Source organism: Melanostigma gelatinosum, assembly GCF_949748355.1.
Source record: "Melanostigma gelatinosum genome assembly, chromosome: 2".
NCBI lineage: Eukaryota > Metazoa > Chordata > Actinopteri > Perciformes > Zoarcidae > Melanostigma > Melanostigma gelatinosum.
This window is the reverse complement of record NC_136635.1, coordinates 28,376,372-28,402,533: the sequence shown is the minus strand read 5'-3', so window position 1 is coordinate 28,402,533 and position 26,162 is coordinate 28,376,372. Positions and strand designations below refer to the sequence as shown.

Below are 26,162 nucleotides of genomic sequence, written 5' to 3'. Positions count from 1 at the left end.
AGTGCGCTAAAACGAGCGTTTAACTCCGGGATGCATCGGTGTGGCGACTAATGAACAACAACACTTTATCTTCAGCCAAGCAACGCTTTCACCTCCGCTGAGTTGCACCGTTTTGAAGAGCGGTTGTTCGCCTGGACTTTCTCGACACTGGAAGGACTTAAACTGAACTCAAGATGTCAATTTTACCTTTCACTCCCCCCATTGTAAAAAGACTTTTGGGCTGGAAGAAGGGAGAGCAGAACGGCCAGGAGGAGAAATGGTGCGAAAAGGCGGTGAAAAGTCTCGTAAAGAAGCTGAAGAAGACGGGACAACTGGACGAGCTGGAGAAAGCCATCACCACCCAGAATATCAACACCAAATGCATCACCATACCGAGGTAAGGAGAGTCGGAGCGCTGCAGTGTTGACGTGTAATCAACCTTACATCGTTAACGCAGTCTTTAGCTACCCGTAGCACGCTCACCTTAACGTACACATGTATGACAACCTTAACCGTACGTCACAGACACCTTTGACATGTCCACTTCCTGTCTCGCGTCAAACATGTAGCTATTTCTGTATATGTAGATACTTATGTAGCAAAACGGTGGCTCGTGTGAGTTCATACTTAACGAGGTCACAGAAAGCGACACAATAATCTTGTCAGTTCACCCAGCTGACGTGCCATCACATGAACACTTTACTTTAAGTCAACTGAAACGTTTTCTCTTGTCTTTGCAGTTTATTGCGATGGAATTGACGTTTTTACTGGCGTCACGTTGTTGAATAAAGAGGATGCAATGTGTGCATTGAGTAGCCAGCAGCGCACATGCAATTCAAAAAGCACTAATGGAGTTCAAGTTATATAACTTGGCCTTAATCTGGGACACTTTCTGGCGGTGTGGGCTTGTGTTGGTGCGTAGGCGGCTCTGTGGAGCTGGGCTCTTGTGTCTCCTTTTCAATGCGTCTATACAGCCACTTGTCTATCGAAACAGCGTCGTATTCGTGTAATAAACGCTGGCATTCAATGTCAAATTGCTGCTCGTCATTAGTGGCATTCAGTTCAGTTAGAAGCAGTCTCTTTTCTACAAAGGCTGCTGCAGGCTGCCTGTGAGGTGCTGTTTGTACACACAAATCATGTCTGCCAATAGTCTGAGTTTGACTTATCTGAGTTCCTAAACGTCATATTAGCAGGAGTAATGTGGAATTAAAGGTTGTGTCTGACTTAACACATTCCAACACATGCAACTGCCTTTGAAGATATAACAGGACCGCATCTGTTACATACACTCGTGTACCAGCACTCCCAGCTAAATAGTATCCACCTCATGTACAAGTACATCAGAGAGGGTACAGCTGCAGTGATTAATCAGTAAATCAACAGAAAATTAATGAAATATTTTGATAATCAGTGGATAGTTTAAGTCATTTTCTTCAATGCCAAACACTCGCTGGTGCTAGCTTATTAAATGTGAGCTTTTGATGTTTTACTTTGTTATACAAATACATATCTTGTGGTTTTGGACATTAGAATACATTGGAAGGTGTGGACTGTGCGTAAAAGGCATTTTTAACAATTATCTGACGTCCCGACCAAACAATTAGTCAATTAATCAGGGAAGTATGATTGTCAGGTGAATCGGCAATGAAAACAATCGTTGGCTGCATCCCTAAATGATTGTCATCTAATTTATAGAAAAGGCCTCAAAACAGCGCAACAATCTACGGTCTCCACATGATAACAAAGTGGAATCAATACCCATCCTTAAAAGTTTCAACAATAACGATAGCATTATAACCTTTTTATAAAAGTAGGGTTGCATTACTTTCAGTTAGATGTGACTCATAAACTGGCAACCGAGTGTAGAGTGTGATTTAAGTATATACACCATTTCTTTGCACGTTGTAAGTGACAAAATAAAGATCTCAAACTTTTGAATGTGTCCACAAAACCTCACTTGCATATGTGGGCAATTTAGATTAAATAGCACACTGTGTGTCAGATGGAACTTGAGCCCTACTCTGGGCACTCCCACATTCTTTATTGCCACAAGTGTGCATATCACGGCTTGCACAGGCCCGGGCCAGCTTTCGGAGTTAAGCCTACCCGGAAAGTTAAATAATGTTTGTCATGATCCAGGTTTTATATTTCCCACCACTAATACAGAGGGGAAGAGGGAGGGAGTGCATTAAGATGACCCCAGATCAGGGCTGGTTGTCGGTGTGGGCTAACACTGTCCCTGGAGAGCTGCTGTTTCTATTAATTCCCCTACGTGCTGGCTGGCTGACAGCAGCTGCCTGCGTGTCCAGGCCTGTCCATGCGGAGGTCAGCTCCTATCTCTCTGACACATGTACTCCCTAATGAGGCTCATTGCTACCCCTCTTGATGACGGTCAGCCGTGATGCTGATGGAAGCAGGCGCTGTGCATTGGTTGAGCCAGGCGTCAGCTGGTGGATTAGCAGATCAAGTATCTGTTGGGGGACTTTAAGGCAGGGTTATTAAATAAGGGGTAAAACGGGTGTTTTGCTCATCACAGCTGATCGAGATATCTTAGAGGGCCAGATGCCAGAAGCTGATTTCTTTTTTTTTTTTTTTTTTTTAAATCTCAAGGCTTAATGTCTTCTTCCAGTTGTGTCAAACAAAGTTAAGGATGTTTACAAGTTTTGTCCAAAGCAGCTCTTTCCTGTAAGTTTTGTCTGTCAGACTTGCCTTGCCAAGTGGTAGAAATGAGATGTTTAGAAGATTTGGGAAAGCCATCTATCAGATTTTAAATGCTAGACGGCATTTACAATACCGTGACTGTCTCTGGTTAGAAACCATGGTGTCACAACTTGGTGATTTTGGTCCATAAACCGTTATTTTTGGGTGCGGGTGGTTAACGTGGGCGGTGTGTGTGTGTGTATATGTCCCAGCATGTTTACCCTGGAGATACAGCCTGCATCCCATAAAAAAACTCAGTCACTTTGATTTAAATTCCCAGTTGAATCCGGAAACGAAGACTGGACTTCGCCTATCATTTGGGCACGGCTACTGCTTTACTCGCTGTGGTTTTCACAATGAGTTGTTTTCCCATTTTCTTTTAGGAGCAGTAAGCAAAGTGAATGCTCGGGCTCCTGTCCAAGTTCAAGCCTTAGTCACTCAACAACAAGCAATTGTGGCATTGTGGTGCTGACCTACCCTCCCTCCCTCCCGCTCTCTTTTTAAATCCTTTCTTCCTATGAGCTGTAAACGTGGGTTAGTCACAAACATCGGTGTGTAAAATGCGTCAAGCGATGAAAGTCTCCCAGTTTGCGATGGTGGATGTGTCGTGTGGGAGCCTGCACTGTTTGAACGTGAAAAGATGACTAACGAATGACTTAACTTCTGTTGCTTAAGGAGGCTCTCGTGCATTTATTAGCAGAAGCCCCGTCTGTTCCAGTTATGGATTGGTAAATATCTCAGGTGGTTATAAGTTTGGTGGTTATGGTTATAAGTTTGGGGTTGAGGGAGGAAGTCCGATTGGTCGACAAAACACAAGACTTTGACACAAGAGGCTGTTTGGTTCCTGTTTTCTACCCATTGTCATTGTTGGTTAATTTAGCGATGGCCCTGACCTTAACTAAGATGTTGAAGATCCCGTAACGTTAAAGAAGTACTTATTGTAACCCAAACCACAGTGTTTCCTTCAGATAAACCAATGCGTTATGAAACCATGACCTTCCCTCAGCCCGAACCAACACTTTGCAAAGGTGATTTGTAACTTTTTTTGGAATAACATTTGATGTCCCGCATAGCCTAAAGTGACGCCTTTATTTAGTCTGTTTTGTTTAATGAATTACTTCAACAATGGATTCTCAAAGTTGTTGTCGATAAAGCGGCAGATGTGACTGAGGAGAGACCTTTACAAGCTTAACTACTTTTGTAACGATGGATAGAAATTTGTCCGACGTTGAATTTAGGAGGAACCAGTTGGTCAGCAGTCTCTCAATAGCTTCTTGCGTCGACGAGTCTTTGAGCCGAATGCAAATTATTACATAAAAACCTGTCCGTAGCAGTCCGGTCGTGTTTGAACAGAGAACTATGTATGGAAGCCAAACAATCATTCTTAACAGAAAGATAAACACATGCATGTTGAAGGCTCTGTGTCGAACAGGGATTTAGGGAGAATAAGTTTACATTGGAGCTTTCACAGCAGAAGCCGATGTAGGATTCCAATCGCAGTTTAGTGGGAGATCACTGGTGGTATATTACAGATGATTCAAGGCGTGTGTTGTGTGTTTTGTCTTTTCGCAGAGCCCGGAGGAGTGTCTTGTGTAAATCATTGAATTATAGAAACCTGTGGTCACCATTGCGAATCAAGATTTGTTATCTGTGTTCTTGGATCAAATAGGGATTTCTAAATCAAAATTGTGCCAGTTTTAGACTATTTTGTGGAAAATCTGTTTTAATTTCAAGGAAGTTATTGAAAGAATCTCTTTGTCGTCATTAGTGACTCTGGTATCATGCCGTCTCTTCCCAGTCCTAGTTGATAAGTTGACGCCATCGTACAGTACAAGTGTTTATTAGCCAGATTCATGCTGTCGGGGCGCTAAGTGAGGGACAGCATGTAAAGGGAAATACGGAAGGACGAAGAGGAGTTGGAATTCCCAGTGTTGTGTCTGTCTGGTGCTGCAGGGGAGAGCCTGTCATCATAGTGGGGGAGTGTGATTTAATGAGGGAGGAGGATGACATGCATTATAGGCAGCAGAAGACGGGACATGAAGAGTGAAAGGGACAGAGATGAGAAGTTGGAGAGGATCCGAATTTTGAAAGAGAAATGTAAAACTAGAAAGCTGAAGGAAGAGAAGGAGACAGAATATTTGGCAAGAGGCAGCGTATTGGATTCTCAAGCTTATCGGAGGAAGACTGCGGTTGCGGTGGTTGGCATGCAGAGAAAGAAACGCGCTAATAGCTGAGAGAGAACTGGTTTGTTTTCCTTCTAGACAGCCGTCCAGCATCAGAAGAAGTGTGTCTCTGTGTGTCTGGATGACAGACGACAATGCACACACTGCAGCTACTATGTCCAGAAGATATTGTGTATACTTGCTTTGCTTCATCGTCACCTGCTTGAATGCCGCACATACATACTGCACCACTGTCCTACACATCCTGACGTTAACACGGCACACGTCAGTGCGTGTTGTTTCAATTGTGTGAGCTCATGCTATTTTTTCTTTATTTTGCCATCATGTCTTTTGAACAAGTTGTTGTGTCATATTTGACACATGCTTTTGTTTCCGACTGTGGTCAAAGTTGGTAGAATGATGTCGCCAGTGAAATGCTAAAACAACAACTTTGCTTCTTTTTTTTTTTGTTGATGAGAAGTCAAAGACAGAGTGATGATGATTCACTCTCAGATATTTAACTTCAAGCAACACAGATTTGGAACGCAGTGGATTTAAGTTTTTTGTAAATGTTATACAGCTGATGGTAAACACTGTTATGATAACATGTCGGTCCACCTCTCTTCACAGCAGTTAACAGCCAGCATACAGCGTACACAGTCCTATACATTTTATTCTGATTATATTAGATTCAATAATTGTGTAGTCTATAAATCATCAGAAAACAGTGACAAGGGCACAGCACAATTTCCTACAGTTCAAGATGATCTCACAAATGTCATATTTTATCCAAAGAAAAGTCCTGAAAGATTTTCAATTCCCAATAACAATAGCCAACACATTTCTGAAAAATGACTTGAGAGGATTGATTGATCATTAAAAGTGTTTTTCTTCTACTTCTGTCGATTGCTCAAAAGATCAGTGCTGCAGCTCTACATTATTTAGCAACACGAAACACTGCCAATCTTTGAAAAATATCTTACTGAATATATTTGATGAATATAATATATTTAATATAAAATAACAATCACAATTAGATTATCTGAAAAATGACATCAAAGCACTTGAACTGACGCCTTAAGAATTAATACAGCTTCGTATCTGGGAGATCCTTGTGGACCGCATGCTGTTTTCTCTCACCTTAATCTGCATCATATTTCAGTGTGCTCAAAAGTCTACCGCCTCCTTTTTCTCTCTCTCTCTCTGTCGCTCCCTCGCTCTCTCGCTCTCTCTCTGACTCCATTGGGTATCTTACATGTCAAGTATCACACCTGAGTCATCCGAGACAGCATTGTTGGACAGGGACGCGATACAGGACGGGTCACAGAGAGTTTATGTGTGATGTCTGTCTGCGTGTGGTTGGCTGCTCTAATGATGGTGAGAAGTTGGGTTCAGGATTCCTGTCATTGTTTGATCTGCTTGACAGAAAGTGGATTGTGTGTGGGGGGGTGGGGGGGTGGGGGGGGGGGGGGGGACTACAGTACCTGTATTTTGGTGTTCACCTCGTTGTCATCAAAGAGTTTTAACCACAAAAGCTCAGTGACTTCACCTGCTGTGTGGTTTACTGTTTTATGAAGTGTATAGTATCATAATATTGCGATGACATTTTTATAGCTGGTATTTCTGATCTTTAAGTGAATATTTTCATTTCATATTTTTTATTCCAAAATGAACACATAAAAGATAAGATATGAAACAGTTATTTGGTTTTAATTGAACTGTAGTGTAGTTTAAACTTAAAAGTCAGTATTTATTTCGAGAAGACAGCGTTCAGGCCGCTTACTGATTGTATGTCATCATGCGTGTCGTCTGTGTGTACGTGTGTGTGTGTGTACATGTGTGTGTGTGTGTGTGTGTGGTTAGTCAGCTCAGAGGAATGCTCTCCCTGCCTCCCGGGGTTTGGAGGAGGGCGTCGGCGGCTGTTTGGTTTTGGGCTTGCTCCGGGGGTGGAGAGGGTTAGAGAGACAGCTCTGCCTCGACTTGGCCTTCTTACGATCTGCGGGGGAGTGCACGTGCACAGCGAAGAAACACAGAGACACACGCACACACACACACACAGACACAGACGCGTTCCCCAGACAACAAGCCTGTCTTTGTGCTCCTCTGGCCACCACCGCTGCTGCAGGGTGCTGGACTACAGCTGGATCTGTGTGGGAAACGTGAAGGAGCAGGGGGTTTAAAAGGAGGGACGATTACTTTTGTACAAGTACAAGTGGAAGTTTTTTTTAAATACAGAAAGATAATTCATGCTATTAAGTTGTCTGCAACATTCGTCCCTGAATCTGCTCTTCAGATGGGAGCGCCCCTTCATCGCAAGCAAAAGAACCAGAAACTTTACTGTCAAGAGCACCCAATATAGCAACACAAGGGGCCGTGGACCCAAACCAAGAATGTGACCTGAGGGACCTCCTCTGTCAGGATTTGTGTATTATTTTGAGCTTGTAATGTACTTCATGATTCAAATATTGCTCCCTATGTATTCTCCCAACATGCCAGGTCTAGGTTGAAGCGTTGGTGATGACTTAACTTACTTTATTTTGCCGGACTGCTTTTGTTGGCCAGTCCAGAAACATGCAAGTAATTGCAGACTCAAAATTGTGAGACGTGAATGTGTTCTGTGTGTGTTAGGCCAGTAGTGGAATTGTTCAGGTCAAGTCATCTTGTTTACTTATTCATTGATCAGATAGTTCCTGATTTAAATTCCATTTAAAGTAGGGCTGCACGACATGTTGCTTCAGCATCAAAACAAAATTGTTTATCGAGCCTCTTCATTTTTCCTGATTGATGCATTTAACTTTTAAAATGTAGCATACAAAAATATAGATTTTTCAAGTAATTCCTATCGGCTACCCAGTCCTTGTCTTGGGTGTACTCTACCTCACTCCCAGTGCATGTTGGGATAGACTCCAGACTACAGAAAATGGATAGATGGATGACAAATATCCTCTAATGTCTTGCGTTGAAATAATATTTTATGCTCGTCCCCAAAAATAATTTGGTAAGAATGGAGAAAACTTATTTTTTGCTCATCGGTCAACAGTAGTGTACTTTTCTCTTCATATTTTCAGTACTGAATGTTTTCTTTGCATATGCCACACTTGCCTTTTTATTAATTTTCTTTAACCGTTAGCCACACAGTTCAATTATTTCTGCCTATTTTCAGATCATCAATCAACAATCAATCAACACTCAATCTCAAGGCTCCAAAAGTAATCAATGGTTTATTATCAATGATGGAAAAGTCATTTAAAATAACAAAATGTGCCAAAATGTGTAGGCTACTTTAATAAACTATAATATCAAAAACTTAAATTGAAGCTCTTCATCAAACCACACATTCTCAAACATACTGCAAAATGTCACTTTGTGGGATATTGTATCCAGATGGAGTTATCTGCTTAACAGAATGAACAAGCCTACACTCTGGGGAAACAACTTAAACCGGACTGTGGAGAAGACATTATTGATGACTTGCATGTGGAATATTTTCAGTCATTCATCATTTTGCTGCTGCTCAGCTCATTGAGTATTCGCAGTACAACTAATGGTTCCCAGTCCTCTGTCGTGTCCCGGTCCTTTGAGTCCAGACTGTGTTTTTTGTGGTCTGTCTGCTGGTTTCTTATTTCACACGCTCCAGCCCTGTGATATCACCTGTGGGCTACAGTCACACTGGCTTTCCTCTCACACTCTATTCTAGGTTCTCTTCCTTCACCCCCCCCCCCCCCTTTCTTCTTCTGTAAGGAAAAGAGAAGTCTGATGGCTATTCCAGAGAGAGTTGTGTGCGTGTGCGTGTGCGTGTGCGAGAGAGACGTTCCTCTGTGTGAGTTGCACCACTGCTGGAATGTGCTCACAAGCCAAGACTTTTGCACTTTGAGCATTTTTCTTTTGTGATCAAGTTGATGGCTGCTGCCCTGCAATTATAAAATATTTGTGTAAAACAAAAAATCTAAACAAGAAAGATGTCCATGTGAAAGATCCAGCTGAAGTCTAAGGTTTTACCCTCTATCCATCATTGTCAAACAACAAGGACTTATTTCTGGGACGGAAACAAATGGTTATTTTCATTGTTGATTAGTCTGTTTATTGTCTTCTCAATTAATCTCTTGATTTATAAAATGTCTTGTTTTTGTCCAGAACCTCAAAGATATTCAGTTTAATGTCACATGAGACATAAAAGCTGCAAATGCTCATATTTGGAGAGTAATATGGTTGGATAATACGACGATAAATAAAGTAAGATTGTTGTGGAATATTTCTATGAAAAGTCGGGAGAAGAGTGTCAAAGTGTTATCAAATCAATGTCAAATGAAACAGAGTCTGGATGAATGATCAAGGTTGTAATAGTCAATTTATTTGCTTGCAAGCAAAGAGAACACTGTCCCACAGACACATCACGTCATCTGCAGGAGGTGCTCTGAATAACACAGTCAGATGCATGTCTTGCAAGCAAAGAGAGCACAGTCTCACAGACACATCGCCGTCATCTGTTAGAGGTGCTCTGACAACATAGTCAGATACATGGACCTTTATACTGCTTCCTTTGATTGGGTCACTGTGACCTAATCAAAGAGTTCAGATACAAGAAATACAGATTCTGAATAAGCCTGTTTTACCATCACACATCACATATACATACAGAGGGTCATGCTCTTCAGCTGATGCTCATCAGGAAGTACCGTAATCTAGACCTCTGTGTGTCGCTGTCTTTGAAGACAGAAACAATGCACAGGAGAACAGATAACAAGATAACAGATAACAAAACACCTGGATGCAAAACTGATAGAATCATCTACTCAAATAGGTTTTGTGCCTGCACTTTTAAAGACTTACATTCGTCAATCCTAAAGCATAAGACGATGACATATTTTCCCATAACATTCCACTCTTTGATTACATAGTAATCACACAATATAGTAAAAATATGTTATAAGGACATTTCAATAACAACAGAAGTATTACCCAAAAAGTATGATTTGAAAATACATCACTTGAAATATCTGAAGAAAAACAGTTCTTGTGAGATAAAAGATCCCATAAATGTAGCAGGCAATATAATTCAATTAACACAAAAGAATAAAAAGACAGAAATCTGTCTTTTAGACATGCACATCAAAATCATCAAAGGAATCAGTGTCGCTGTCAAAGTCGTCCGCATAGTCAGTAATAGGAAACAGGTCAAGTTGTTGGTCGTTAGTTGCCACATGACAATACATAGTCAGCTGTTTGGTGAATAGCTGAGAGATCATGTTTCAAGTTTTTTTTTTTTTACTGCGGTGCGTCTGGTACAGTTATGCGTCGTTGAGTTGTCATTGTCTGAGTCAAAAGTCGTGTTGTTGCGCTGGTCGTGGTTGCTCTTCATCTTTGTTGTGCGTTCTCCTCTTCTTGTGTTTGTTGGCATAAACACGTGTCGAGAGGGGCTCTTCATCTTTGTTACTGTACATTACCAGGATCCTCTATATTGCTGAAGTCAGTGAATTGAGTCTGACTTGCTGCCAGTCAGACATGTCCTTCACACCAGTCCTGGGCTTGTACCATGTGGAAACATGTGGAAACATGTGGAATCCTCCCCCTTTACAAACCTCTGTGTTGTATTTGTGTGCACGTCGTTGGTCCAGCTCTGGTCTCACTCCGGTCCCTGCTGCACCCCCCTGATGGCTGATTGTCGAGCCCTCCCACCACTCCTTGTTCATGGAGCGTGAGCATCTGTTCCTCAATGTTCAAGCTGCCACATTTATGGCACACAAAGTCTTCAGTTGGTGTGTGTCAAAGTCTCAAAGCCTCTTTCAGCTTCCTCTCATGCCCTGATACATTATCAGCTGGGCATGCTTGCATCTGTGCTGACGAAACTTCTCTGTTGTCCGTTGTTGAACTGATCCTCATGTTCAGCATGCTGCATGTCACACAACTCTCTTGTGTGATGTTCTCCAGGTTTATGGATGGCGGAAAGCCTTCTGTAGATTTTGACGAGTCTCGTTCGTCTTCTTCATCCTCGACGTGTTGAGTGGTGGGTGTCGTTCAAGTTGTTTGTGGCTGGGGAGCATACAGCAGGAAGCGGAATCCCCAGATCAGGACCAAGGACTAAAAATGAACAAAACAAACAAAACAAAACAGCTGCCGAAAGTTCAGCAGTAAATGTTAGACGTTGTCTCATGCAGAGATACAATTCTTAGATCTCTGTGTTTCTGTGTGTGCGTGCCTCTGTGTGTGTCTGTGTGTGTGTGTGTGTGTGTCCCCCTGCATTCCTCTTGGACATCAACTTATTTGTATCTGCTTCACCTTTTTATTTCCAAGTCTTTGACTCGGTCTTTCTTCGTACATTTAATCTGTTTCAATTTCCTTCTAAATCCCCTCTTAACATTTTGAGCTTAGCGGCGCTCAATCAGCCGTTTTCAGGAAAACCAAACTCCCTTGACCAGTACGTGAGGCATTCTAAACACCAGTTTCCATATTTCTGTCGCATCATATCAATTATTGGGCCCGAGGGCTCTGTGCTTTTACTACTTTTTCCACCCATCTTTCAGGCGTGGATACGTTAACGTTACCTTTACAGTACAGTCGTCACCATACAGCGTATGTTTATTCTCTCGAAGGAAAACTTTTTGCAAAAAACCTCGTTTGAAACTCACGTTATGTTGGAAAACCACGATTCTTATTTCAAACCTATTTGAAACTCACGTTATGTTGTGGAAAACCACGATTCTTATTTCAAATGTTATTTGAAGTTCACGTTAGTTATTTATCACGATCTTATTCTATCAGTATAGAATTCACGTATTGGCGCACGAATCTTATTCTATCAATTGCTTTAGTAGAATTCACGTATTTAGCGCATAACAACGGTCTTACAACAAACCTATATCTGTAGTCAAGCGATCTGTGTCTACGATCACCGTATAACACAATCCTGTCTTCTACGTAAAAGCGTGCAAATAGTGATATGCCAGAAAATGAAAAAGGGAGTTTACATGAACCACATTCGTAAAACGAAACCACGAACGTCAAAAACAATTGTTACCCAAATAATAAAAAATAAAAAATGACTACTTGACCATTCATCTGTGTCTGTTAAATCATATGACCTTAGTATAATTTTACCATTACTTTTACAATTGGAATTTTAACTTTCTTACCCGATATTGTAGAAATTAATTCTTTTTCGTTGGATTCGCGTGCCGTCAACCAGAAACTCCCTCAGGTCCGCCGGTTCTCTCTCTCTCGGCCAATGAGGTATAAGACAGGAAACCACAGTTGTGGATTCCCGGGAGAGGCCTCTCCCCCGGTCAGTCCCTCTGGAGCTCTGACAGACAGACAGCGAATCCTGCCGACAACGCCAAATTGTTGTGGAATATTTCTATGAAAAGTCGGGAGAAGAGTGTCAAAGTGTTATCAAATCAATGTCAAATGAAACAGAGTCTGGATGAATGATCAAGGTTGTAATAGTCAATTTATTTGCTTGCAAGCAAAGAGAACACTGTCCCACAGACACATCACGTCATCTGCAGGAGGTGCTCTGAATAACACAGTCAGATGCATGTCTTGCAAGCAAAGAGAGCACAGTCTCACAGACACATCGCCGTCATCTGTTAGAGGTGCTCTGACAACATAGTCAGATACATGGACCTTTATACTGCTTCCTTTGATTGGGTCACTGTGACCTAATCAAAGAGTTCAGATACAAGAAATACAGATTCTGAATAAGCCTGTTTTACCATCACACATCACATATACATACAGAGGGTCATGCTCTTCAGCTGATGCTCATCAGGAAGTACCGTAATCTAGACCTCTGTGTGTCGCTGTCTTTGAAGACAGAAACAATGCACAGGAGAACAGATAACAAGATAACAGATAACAAAACACCTGGATGCAAAACTGATAGAATCATCTACTCAAATAGGTTTTGTGCCTGCACTTTTAAAGACTTACATTCTTCAATCCTAAAGCATAAGACCATGACATATTTTCCCATAACAAGATGGTAAACATTTCTATTCAGCCCGTCAATATTTCTGCTTTTGTTAATACAAGAAAAAATAAATTCTTGGAATATTAGATTTTTTGCATCTGAATTACCCAGAAAAGCATCATTTATCGTCAACGATTGTCGTCTTAATAACTTTCATAAATCATCATACTTTTGTTAAACCACTGGGCAGGGTTGTTGTCGTTTAGGCTTTAAAACTAATGGAGGTTACTCTTAATTGATTTAATTATCTCAGGGTATCTAAAACAACACCCCCCCCCCCCCCAAAAGCTGCCCCTTGTATTAATGCCTGCTTGTTTTTGGTCTGAAAACATGGTCATTCAGACCAACAGGGTAGGTTCACATCTGTCCTCAGTCTGGACTTTAAAGTTATTGTTGTTTAAATAGCAAATGAACCCCTCCCTCCAACGAACTCAAGCGGGAGAGAAAGAGAGCTTGTAGAGAGAACTGAAACTCTTTTTATTCCTATGATTATGTAATGTGATTAACTCTGTTTGCAGATTCTTTGAATGGTGGCACAACAAGAGATTAACCTGTGACAACAGTCGTACCAGTACAGTGGTCCATAATGCATTCATTGTTGTATGAGACAGGTGTTCAAAACCGAACCTTTATTGCAGCCCCGTCTCCAGAATTGGTGGATGATTTGGTGCTCTTCACGTGTTGTTATTGGAAGACGGCGGCCCTCTGCTGCATGTCATTGGACTGCAGCCCTGTTGGTCATGGCTCGACAGACCGGCCACAGACTTTATGAAAGGCACAAAGGCCATTTCAGCCTCACGCCCCCACCCTCACCCTTCACTCAGTGCTTGGACGGAGGCAGGGCGGTCGGGACAGACGGAGGAGATGGAAGGGGGGGGGGGGCAGGGTTTAGGGGCCCAATCACAGACACTCAGAGCTGCCCTGAGCTGTTGAGACAGTCTGCCAGCCCTATTGTGCAGCAGCACCCTCCTTTCTTTATCCTTCATCCACTTTGTCCTCCCCCCCCTCTGTGCTCTCATAGGACAGATTGGGACTGGAGGTCCTGATGTTTACACGCTCTTGCAGGCATTTAAAACAACCAAAATAATGTCTTTTAATGTTTGGATGAAACATGAGAGTTCAGCAGCCTCAGGACCAACACTGGAGACAATTCTAAAAGGCGTTTCGGTCCTCACAGTGTTTGCTGGCATCTTGATGGTGAGCTTAGACTTTCACTTGAGTTAGAAGCTTGGCAAAGTTGTAAAAAGTCCACGTCAAAAGGTCTGGGTGTGTGTGTTTGTTCATCACTGCTTGGACCTTCGCCAGCCTGAACACACACACACACACACGCACGCAGTGTGTATGTTTGTGTCACTGGGTATGCCTCAGAGTGTTTGTTTTGACCCCCCCCCCCCCCCCCCCCCTCCCGAGCTCAGTGAAGCTCAATCTGCTCTGTCTGAGTCGGTTTTATGAGTCAGCCAAACACACACACTCACTCACTCACTCACTCCTAAAATGTGTGTATCTTCTACTCACTTCACAATCAGTCACATCTACGTCTCCTCCCTCTTTTCCATTCAAACACCACCTTAACAAAGATGATTACTGAATGTGTGAATCCCTCAGAAGTACAGTTATTTTATCTCATTCTCGCTCATACGTGTGCGTATGTGTGTGTGTGTGTGTATACGCACAGATTGCCATCCCTACCATTCACATAAACAGAGCTGGTTGGGCATAAAGGTCGGGTTCAGCCTCTGCTCCGGGTCATGAAACACAATGATGTTGACACAATTTCCCCTGTGGCAAAAAAAAATCCACACCAATTTGTCCCTTTTCTTTTTTTGGACATCCATTTCACTGTGGCTCCCTGTTGACAGAGACACGTCCAGCATGTTTTAACAAGCTGACATAGAAAATAGAAATCAATGCAGGACAGAGAAGTGGAGAGTGATTTTGAGTTTGTTTTTGGTTTATTGAGTTATATTGTTTACTCCTACAGTAAATGTTACATTTTTTGTTTGTATTAACTAGTGAAAAGGTTCATCAATTGATCTATTATTATATCTATGTGTCAACAGAATGATAATTGTCAATCATTTTTGAAAAATAATTGATTCATTTTAAAATGTATTTCTCACAACATTCCCTTGTTCTGGCCTCTGGGTGTTGGCCTAATAAACGAGAAATTATTGATGCATTCATATCATTTTACACAAAGTCAATATTGCAAAATCGATCTCATCTTAACCAAAACAAAATAAAGCTCCGACATCAGCGTCCCAAAAGTCTTCATCTGAGTTGTGACTTAACGAGATTAGTCTGCTGGGATCTGTGTTGACCAGTTTCTGGAGCTGACGGTTGATAACTGGTGACCTGGATTCTCTGAAGCCTTGAGATCCCCCCCCCCCCATGTCCACCCAGCAGGGAATTTAGGGTCATAGTCATGTGTCTTTGGATCTGTCTGTGTGTTTCATGTGGACTGTGTTTTGACTGATGCTATTGTTTACATTTAATAAAACTACTACACATGAGAGTAAACTGCTGTGGTGTGTGAATAGTACGGTATAAGCCAGGTACCTTTTTGAAGTAGAGCTATGGAGCAATGTATTGCATGTCTATAGCATACGTGTGTGTGTGTGTGCGGGTACGGACACCTACACACATGGATGTTAACAATTTACAAAAGAGCTGCAAAGATTAGTTTATTAGTGAATCAACATGAAATGAATGCAACTATTTTGATAATTGATGAATCAATTTGTTTTTCAATCATACATTTGGTGGTTTCAGGGTCTCAAATCTGACTATTTGCTTCCACAATAGTAAATTGGATTATATTTGTGTTTTTGAAGACACTTGATGAGGTGGACTCTCTGAAATTGTGATTGATATTTATTGCCATTTCATGAACTCAACGATTAATTGAGAAAATAAACGGCAGATTCATCGCTAATGATCATCACTGGATAATCATTCGTCGCAGCCCTAATTCACAATTCCAAATATTGAAGATGTTTTATGAGGAAGGAAATGCACTGAACAGGAAACACATTTGTTTACAAGAAGAGAGGGGGGGGGGGGGGGGGGTTCTGCCTAAGCATCTGGTGATATTGGTCCTAGTCCCTGCTACTGCTGTATGAAGTCATATTCATCGTGTCTGCTTGAGTGAGTCTTTTGTGCTGCATTGTGTGCAGTTCAGCCGTTGAACTTATTAGAGCGACATACCTTTACTGTGCGCCCTTTCTTTAATTAAAAACACTGAGTGGAAGGGGGCTTCACAAAGAGAAGGAGTAATGTCGGACACCAAATGGCCAGTAATGCTCTGCCGCTTGTGCTCGCCTGTCTCAGCCCACGCAGAGTCTAGCCCCACCAAACACACACATACCACTGACATCAGATCAGCATGTCAAACACACATCTGAGCACTTATCAGATCTCCTACCGTACAGTAGAACCACAGTAACGCTGCATTAGTATCATTCCCACGTTCTGGTTATTTTTCACAGTCTGTGCTCTTATTAGTTGAATATCTTGTTCCTTTCAGTTTGTCGTGGGTGTCGGCACGTGATCACTGTTCCTCTTCTCAAAATGCATTTCATGTGTTGCCCTCCCGTCATCACGACTTTTGGACAATTTCTCATGATTCACTTTTGTAGCTGCCGTTGTTCGTGTAAGCTACGAACTGTCTTTATGTCTTTTATTTTTTTCCAACCCTAAAACAAGGTTGCAAATTAAGTCCGTCAGTTAAACATCAATTCGCTTTAAATCATGTTTAAGTGACTTTTGAGGCGATTTACAGAGGTACTCTCTCTCACAAACTTAAAATAAATGATGCAATGAATGTGGTAAAGGGAAACGGCAGCAATAAATCATGACAGAACAGGCCTACGCCAAACACAGGGAAACTGAAGTAGAAAAGAGGAACATCTGCCAAATGTACAACCTCACAAAATACCTCACAAAATATTACACTACAACTTTAAACATGTTGACACGATCATCAGTATCAGCTTTACAAAGACGGCTGTTTAACTTAATCGCGCAATAACCCGAGGTGTTCCTTTTTATTTGTCTACTCTGTGTAAGTATCCACGTATACTTGTGGGAGCAGCCAGATCTCTCAGTGTTGTTGAATGTTTTCTCTCAACACTAAGATCTAAAGCAGAGTCGTGGGCCAAGCGCCGTCTGTCCTTGATTTCAAAAGCCTGAAGTCTGGGAGGTCTGTGATCAGACGCTGTGTTATCATGAGACATCCTTAGCCATTTTGCATGACATGATAGATCTATTATTTGTAATATTATTATGTTGCTCACTTCCCTTTTTTTTGATGTGTCAGCAGTGACAACCTCCATGATGTTGCTGTGGATCACTCTGAAAAATGACTTTTTAACAGGCCGCACAATACAATGCAACACACACACACACACGCATACTTTCCAGCCCATTTTTCAAGTACGGAGACAATGAATGAAAGCTTTTGCCATGAAAAATTCAAACACTATTCTCTGCTTGCTGGATGTACAATGGCTGACCCAGATGGGGCAGCGCTGAGCTTTCGGTGGTTTAACGGTACACGTCCTTGTGTTTATTTGGAGACTGACATTTGTCCTTCTAAAGGGCTTTAGCTTATGCCGTTGACCCTTCCTCTGTATTTGTGTGTGAGAGTGAGTGGGCGAGACAGAGACACAGGGGCCATATGTGGTCGTTGCCTCTTGCATAAGATGATCAGTGTGTTTTCGGGTCATTGTGCTCAGAGATTACAGGCTACATCCCCATTATGACAATCTGCAGAGTCAAACTACCGCTCATGACTATCCAGCAGCCTAAATCATCAGCACAATGGAATTCCTGTTTATGCATCCTGAAATGTCACTGCCGGTTGTTTATTATTAGACATGACCTCATAAGCAGCGTGCACACAGCTGGGACCTTCGTCAGTGGAAGAGCCCCGACAACAACAATATCTACAACAGAATCTAATATGAAGATCAGCGTTATATCCTTTATTAATAAATATATTCATTATACTACACTGTGAAAGAAAAGGTTTTATTCTCATACAGGTGAGTTTATTTTTACATTTTGGTCATGGACCTTTGTCGGGTGTCAGTTTTAATCAACACATGTTTATGCTGAAGCCACAGGCTGTAACGACCAATCAACAAAGAGGTGCCAAAGCTCAACCGCCTGAGACCATTACCACATCGCTGACTGTTCAAAACATCTTTAAAATGAGACTACCAATACATGTTGAAGTCCTTAGAATACAAGTTAAGATAGAGAACAATATTTCGTTTTTTATTGGGCAAAAGTTCACAAAGGAGATACGGAAGACGGCTCAATAACTAGTCAAAGTCGCGTATCATAATTTGTAAATTTGTCATAACCTTGATGATGATAAACGTAGACATAAATCAGTATGTCAAGCAAAGTGTTTCAGGTCATTGACCAGCCTCTGCTGCTTCCTCCTCTCTGCAGGTCTCTGGATGGCCGTCTGCAAGTCTCCCACAGAAAAGGTTTGCCTCACGTCATCTACTGCCGTCTGTGGCGCTGGCCCGACCTGCAGTCCCACCACGAGCTGCGGGCGGTGGAGCTGTGCGAGTACGCCTTCCACACGAAGAAGGATGAAGTGTGTGTCAACCCGTACCACTACCAGAGAGTGGAGACGCCAGGTACGGGAGCCTGGAGCGCGCTGATCTCTGATTCTTCAGATTCCATCACACTGATAGTTTCATCATTCTAACATGAGTTTTATCCAAGAATTTAAAGGATGGTGTTTGACACTTTGTTCAGATTTATTTATCTTTTCTTTTCTGTGCAATGATCTGGCTTTATTCTAAGACACACTGTTTATCGACAGCTTATCTTTGTGCTAGTTTATTGTTTTATTGCATCATTTTATAATTTAGTTGTTTAATTGCTTTGCATTAGATATTCATTCGTATTACCCAGACATAAAACCAATCACTTTTGCTATCTTCTAAGGAACTGCTTGGTGTGTGTGTCTTTGTGTGCATTATACAGTACTCCCACCAGTGCTGGTGCCCAGACACACAGAAATCCCCAGCGAGTTCCCACCTCTGGATGACTACAGCCATTCAATCCCAGAAAACACCAACTTCCCTGCTGGCATTGAGCCCCAGAGCAACTACATACCAGGTACCAGCATGCTGCCGAACATGACTCGCACTCAGCTGTTAGAACATTATACAGGAGTGTGGATCGGGCATTGCATCACTTTAATACTCAACGTTCTTTGCTAAAAAATTTGATTTTTTTTTTTTTGGACCAGTAGTTGTTCAGACAGTTTGGATCTTTGATTGTGGCTTACCCACAGAGAGGATCCTATTGGTTCACCTGCTCTTTTGTTCATAATTTGACCACTTACGAGCCTCTTTTGTCAGCAACTTGTGCGTGTGTGTGTCTTTATGTTGCGTGTGTTTTTCTGCGTGCAGAAACGCCGCCACCCGGCTACCTCAGTGAGGATGGAGAGACCAGCGATCACCAGATGACCCACAGCATGGACACAAGCTCCCCAAGCCTGTCGCCTAACCCCGTTTCACCAACACATACCAACAACTTAGGTGTGTGTGTATGTGTGCGTGTACTTTTCTGTCTGTCTGGCTTCCCTTACAGACAAATGTTTCAGAAGCGTAACTCCCCAGAGGGAATTCTCCGTTTGATTTCACTCCAGTTGTGTAAGAGGAAACCAGGTGATGAAAGGAGCCTTTGTCTTCCCCGTTGAACAAGCCAAGACACCATTCAGCCCCGACCAACTTCAATGACAACATCCTATGTTTATTCCACCAGGATGGAAATAGGCCAGGGGGCTTGGCTGCAAAGCCTCTGATGAAATCACAAAATCACACCGGTTTCATTCTTGGCTCTGTTCTTGTCGTCAAAGCCAAGGATAAATGCTGAGGTTGTTAGAGAGTGGCCATGTCGAGGTGGGAAAAAGAACAAATTACCAGAACCAGTTGAAGTTACTAAGGCTAAGCCTGTAATTTGATCCTTGTGGCTCCAGCGTCCCACCAGTGAGGGTTGCGTTTCCACATTTTGTCTGGTAAAGGCTTCTGGGAAACGGCGTATGGGTTTGACATTTTGTGACACAAGCGCAGACTGTTTTCGTTGGTTGTGTTTGTCTGCCCCCTCTACATTCACCTCAGCCCATTTTCTCCCCTTCTATTCTGTTTTTAGACCATTATTCCTCTGGTTGCATCCTCTCTTATCCTCTTAAACTTGACTCCCGTCTCCTGTTACCCGTTTGTTTCCTCCTGTATTAGTTCAAGCTTTGAATTTCCTATTGATCTGCACATTTCCGTCTATTAACACCCACCCTACTATGTACAGTGTTGCACTCCATGCACTGGTCTCTCTGTCTGTTTGACTGTGTCTTTCTCCATCAGACCTTCAGCCAGTGACGTACTGCGAGCCGGCCTTCTGGTGCTCTATTTCCTACTACGAGTTGAACCAGCGAGTAGGAGAGACCTTCCACGCCTCACAGCCCTCGCTGACAGTCGACGGCTTCACGGACCCCTCCAACTCGGAGCGCTTCTGTCTGGGCCTGTTGTCCAACGTCAACCGCAACGCCGCTGTGGAGTTAACACGCAGACATATTGGTAGGACTCCATTTACTGCGCATATGATGCTCCGTTTCTGTTGATTTTACTCTGCCTTTTGTAATTAATGCTAATTTTTTATTGAGGCATTTCACCTGAGGAGTTTGTCCTGTCTGTTTACTTCAAGGCCGTGGCGTGCGGCTGTATTACATCGGAGGAGAAGTGTTTGCCGAGTGTCTCAGCGACAGCGCCATCTTTGTACAGAGCCCCAACTGTAACCAACGCTACGGCTGGCACCCTGCCACCGTCTGCAAGATCCCTCCAGGTGTGTGTGTGTGTGTGTGTGTGTGTGTGTGTGTGTGTGTGTGTGTGTGTGTGTGTGTGTGTGTGTGTGTGTGTGTGTCAAACTGACAGACACCTTTTCCAGTTGTGTTCATAAAAAAACGTCCAGTATGAAGTTGTGTTGTCCCATCTGGAGACCACAATGTGCGTTTGTCAGCGACTTTCTACCACCAGAATTTTGAGCTCTTTCAATATTTGGGGCAAAACTGACAACAGTGGAGGACCTGTTTTGATCGCTAAATTAGGATTAATCTCAGTAAAGTTTATTCTTTAAAATGGATGATTCAGAACGGACTTACTGTGGCTGTATCACATCCAACCCATCACTTTCCTTCACCACCAGTCCAGGAATGTCCTCTTTGGCGGAAGTGAAATCTGTTTCGTGTAAAGGTTCTTCTGCTCCTCAATGGTCTGTTTACTTTTGACCACATCATTTGTAAAAGTGTGAGGAGTGTTACAAGTTTTCCATCATGGTGGTTTTGTTGTCTTGTAACCCTCTTTTCTTAAATGTCGCGGCAGTGCTCCATGTTGGTTCCACATAAAGGTCATGACCGCAGTCTTATTGGGTTAAACCTTGTTCCACTTTCAACACAACACAAGTCAGAAGTGACTGCTGTCAGATTCACTGCACAAGTTCACATTCACAGAGAAATGAAATGTATATATTGTGAACTGATTAACATCACTGCAGTGAAAGTCTCACCTTCCAGTGAGATGAAAGTAAAATCAGTGTTGAAGTATTAAACCGTATGAATCAGCTGGTTCTAGGGAGATTCCAGAAAAGAGCTTTGTAACTTTCAGACTTATCTTATTACCGTAACGTTCATCTACAGTTTCCACCCATGTTTAAAGGAATGCCAAACTGATCTAGCATTGTACTCCTGTAGCATTGTTCAACACATGATTAACGGTTAAAAAAAACATATATATATATATCAGAATCGATTCAGCAGGACCAGAAATGTCCTTTTTATTCCATGCTTTCTTTCAAAACCTGGTGCCTCTATTACCCATGATGCACTGTGACATCACCTGAGGTACTTTATCAGGTTTCAGCTCCCTCCAGAGCCACAAAAAGCTTCAAATAACAACTTCCCCTGAAAGCCAAACCCTCCCGAGTCCACATGTCTAAACAGAGTGAAACCAAAGTGATTGTGACCCGTTGTTGTTGTGGTCTGACTTTTGGTCGTGTGCCGGTTGTTTCCCTCCAGGATGTAACCTGAAGATCTTCAACAACCAGGAGTTTGCCGCCCTGCTGGCCCAGTCAGTCAACCAGGGGTTTGAGGCCGTCTACCAACTCACCAGGATGTGCACCATCCGAATGAGCTTTGTCAAGGGCTGGGGGGCAGAGTACAGGTAAGCTTCTGTCACAGACAACCCCTCACTCACTCCCTAAACCTCAACCGCTGCAGAGCTGAACTGCTTAACAGCTGGTAAAACCCACAACCAACTTGTCAGCAAAATTAGAAGCGCGGTTGTGCAGCGATCAAGTCCTTAACCAGCCCTTATGTAAACACAGACGATACAAACAAACGGGCTGTGAATCACATCCCACAATCCGGCCGCCCCCGCGCTCGCAGGCATCTGCTCACACTCTGGTGAATCTGGTGGATGACGTCGCCGAGTCCTCATCAATAGAAACACGCCCCGGTCTGCACGGCAGACTATTTTTAAACAGACATGCATGTGCCGTGTCAAAAAAAAGAAGAAGAGATGTCAGACTTTCCCTTTTCCATCCCCTCCCTGTTTTCCATACGGTCTGACTCACTGATAGTAGGGAAGGAGGAGCTGGTGATTGGCTGAATGTTGGCTCTGTGCAGGAGGTTTCCTCAAATGGGGAAACCTTAGAGCTGTGAGCGTCCCGTCCAGACCGAATGAAGACATGTGGAGACGGTTAAAAACAGGATTCAGGTTACTGGAGCAGCCAGGCCTCCACCCACACCCCACTCGCTGTCTTTTCCCATGCTGGCTGTTTTTTTTTTAAACTCTTTTGTCTCTTTTAACTGTTCTGACAACAGAGAATGAACAGACGGGTATAAAGATGGATGAAAAATCGTGCAAAAACTATGATTGTTACACCTGATTTAATCAGTCGGGAGCGTTATTGCCAGCACTCATGAACCAAACCATGTAAACCAGAGGCAAACCACACAGCTGGCAAGTGCCTCTGTTCATCTGGCTTGCCAACGCATAAATTAGATGTATAACGACGTACAGGAAACATTTTGCCTGCTGTTGTTCTTGGCGTCTACTGAGAGATTATGGTGTTAGTTGTTTTATTTACTTGCCTCATTCTAGCCGCCTTAAAACATGGGCTTTAGGTTCATCACTTGTAACCGAAAGAAATGCCATTGAAACAAGTCAATGGCAGAGCACAGAGGCAGAAATGACGGGTTGAGGAACACTTTTGGAAATCTAATCCCTCTTCTTCTTCTTCTTCTTCTTTTTTTGTAAAGTAATTATAAAGTACATTTTGTAACACAGCGTCTGAAGTGTTTTCTGGAGCCGATGCCAGTGCCTTTAGGTATGAGAGCTGTCACTTAACTCCACTTGCGCTCATACATTATGTTGTGAGCGCAGTAAGTGGTTTTGCATAAAGCCGGTAGGGAATCGGAGCGTGCCAAAGGATGTGGAGATCAAGAGGTTGAACGTCTGGAAAATGGTTGTTTGTGTTGCCTCTTAACTTTTTATTTCTCATGAAGAAAAGAAAAGACGCGTAGGTGGAGAAACCGTATCATCACTTTGTACATCCAAGGTTTTTCAGAGGTATAATAGAACAAAGGCAACGCGTGTTTATGAAACAAAACTTCATATTTTCAGTTTCAGTATGATACCCATAAATTACTTTTTAAAATTTCAAATTATTGAAACTGTAGTTTTGGCTCAGGTCATCGCATTTATTCTGGCTCAGCTGCATTCATCACGATGTCGATGAAGCATTTAGAACATAAACCAACATAAAACTCATTTAATGTAGACATGAAATATAGATCTGAACAACACCAATAGAAAAGAGAACAGGGGGCTAAAATGACAGTAGAATAGTTTGACTTTGTAAGTTCACTCGTTCTGCTCTAAACGGCTCTCCCAGTGTGCTCAACATCTGCTTCTGCTTCCTCCTCCTGTGTCTCTCCCAGGCGTCAGACGGTGACCAGCACCCCCTGCTGGATCGAGCTGCACCTGAACGGCCCCCTGCAGTGGCTCGACAAGGTGCTCACACAGATGGGCTCCCCCAGCATCCGCTGCTCCAGCGTCTCTTAGGGGAAACCTTCGCCCAGTGACTAAAAACACACAGACTGCATGCAGGCACGGCTACACAAGTACGGAAACACGACGAGCCCCCCCCCCCCCCCCCCCCCCCTCATTCAGCCAATCCTCGATCTGTAACTTAGTCCTTCCTCCCCACCAGCTGTCAGTAGCACTTTTTATATACATGTTGTTTGTGGCGAAAGGGGACAAGTGCATTAAAGCAGTACCATGTAAGTATGATCTCAACATTTTGTCCAGAATTGTTATGATGGCAAAGTAGTGCCAGAAAGGCTGAGGCAATGGGAGGAGTTTGTTTTATTTTTTTCAATTAAGAGATTCTCATTTCTTTCCTCTTGATTCAATTTCATTTATTTTTGATGATTTCTACGTTTTGTTTGTTTGTACAGATGTTCCAGTGAATATAAAAGAAATGAACGTACTTTTTTTTTTAAGCATTAATAATAATTTTGTAAAGCGTGTATAAGATCATTTTAAATGCATTTCACTTGACTTTGTTTCTATATTTGGGAATTTGATTGATTATGAAGACATTAACAAATGTCCTCAATGTAATTACCCAGTAGGGAATGTTTTGACCCAGTGAGATGGATTGAAAATGAATATTATCATGGGAATGTTCAGCCACCCTTTGTAAACACTGTGTGAAGCAACACACTTAACGTCTAGTGCAAGCACGTGCTTCTCATACTGTCACATGTTACCCCGACAAGGCAAAAAGCACAGTGTTTAACTACAGGTTAGAGTTTCAGACAGCAACAAATCAGTCAAGATTCAAATGAAGCCTTCAGGAGTTACAACTCTTAAAACCCTTACGAGTACTTAAAGACTGGCATTCATCAAATGTCATCAGGAGGATGATGCACTTTTTAAAAATGTTAATATTCTAGCAAAGCAATGTCGGCAAAGTACATTCAATGGCGGTTGCAGTTCACAGCTGCAATAGTTCTTGCCAGAAGGTTATATGAAATATATCCTGCATTGATTTCAGGAAGCTTTGCCAATTTGCAAAATACTTTTGCAGCGTTTCTATTGTGTTATGACTTGAAAACATCTCACATACTGTACTGTTCAGCAGACTTTTAAGTTAAATTATTAATTGAGCACACAAAATGTAGTTGGAATACTTGTGTGTGATATAAGGCTGTGTAAAGAGAGCAGGAAGATGCCTTTTGCTTTTTTAATTTTCTCTCTCAGCAGTCCATAACATTGGTCTTGTTTTCAGCCATCACTGATATTGACTTTTTGCACACTCAAGACCGTGAAAAACCGCTGAATTATGTACAGAAACCAGTGAAAAGAACAGACGCATGACCCTCGAGACGCGGCAGTCTATTTTGCTACCGATTATTTTTCTAGGACAGTAGGGTGATGACGTGTTTTTGCATGACGCGGCAGAAAACACCGCTCGCGTGTCTGGGGATACAAACCGTGTATTTTTCTACCTGTGAAGACGAGGCAGTTTCAGTACAAAGCACAGCTTTTTACAAAGTGACGTGTTTCGACGGATAGAGGCGTACAACACGTCTTACAATGTGACCGTCAACCTTTATAATGTTGATGCGTTTTGGAACAAAAGAACAAAAAAACAAAAAAAGGCTGAACAATGAGAGGACAGACAATGTTGAGAAAAGCTTTTCTGCTGAAATGGAAAAGCGTACTCTCGGCTTTGATCCTGTTTCCTTTCAGCCACCCACTGTGGTGGAAGTGGATCGATTTCCTTCTGGCTCTAGAACACGAGACAAAGACACAGTGGGTGAACACCGACAATATTTAGAATCCTTTCACAGTACTTATTTACATTAACCCAGCTTTTGATGTTAATGCCAGCCCAGTGGTGCTAATCTTTAACATTGTAGAGACTCGAGAGAACAGCAAAGCCATAAGATTTTAGCGTTGTTTGATTTTTAATCTCTATTAAATAATTATGACTATAATGTGGGATTGTTTCAGAGACGGTAGCATCTACCAATCTGAGACATGACGGCTTTGTCGAGAGCTTCTTGTGTCCTTGAACGCAGCGGCCCTCAATGTAATTACCCAGTAGGGAATGTTTTTTATACACTCTTCAAGTTCTAGCGCTTGTGCTTTTTCCTCCTTGTTTAAACTGTTCACTGTAATCGTTATTAGTTGTGATTTATGTATTTGTGCTCTGAATTGGTCTTTTTAAATGTCTTGTATAAAAGTATAGCCATTATTTTTCTC

At 42.4% G+C, this 26,162-nt stretch overlaps 1 protein-coding gene across 1 annotated transcript; it reads left to right on the top strand.

The window, feature by feature from the left end:
• Positions 1-26,162, top strand: smad3a (SMAD family member 3a). Its single transcript, XM_079293302.1, has 8 exons — positions 1-376; positions 18,268-18,461; positions 18,814-18,948; positions 19,245-19,373; positions 20,196-20,408; positions 20,536-20,673; positions 21,902-22,046; positions 23,828-26,162. Exons 1-8 carry the CDS (start codon positions 174-176, stop codon positions 23,949-23,951), a joined length of 1,281 nt encoding a protein of 426 aa, XP_079149428.1. The 5' UTR covers positions 1-173; the 3' UTR covers positions 23,952-26,162.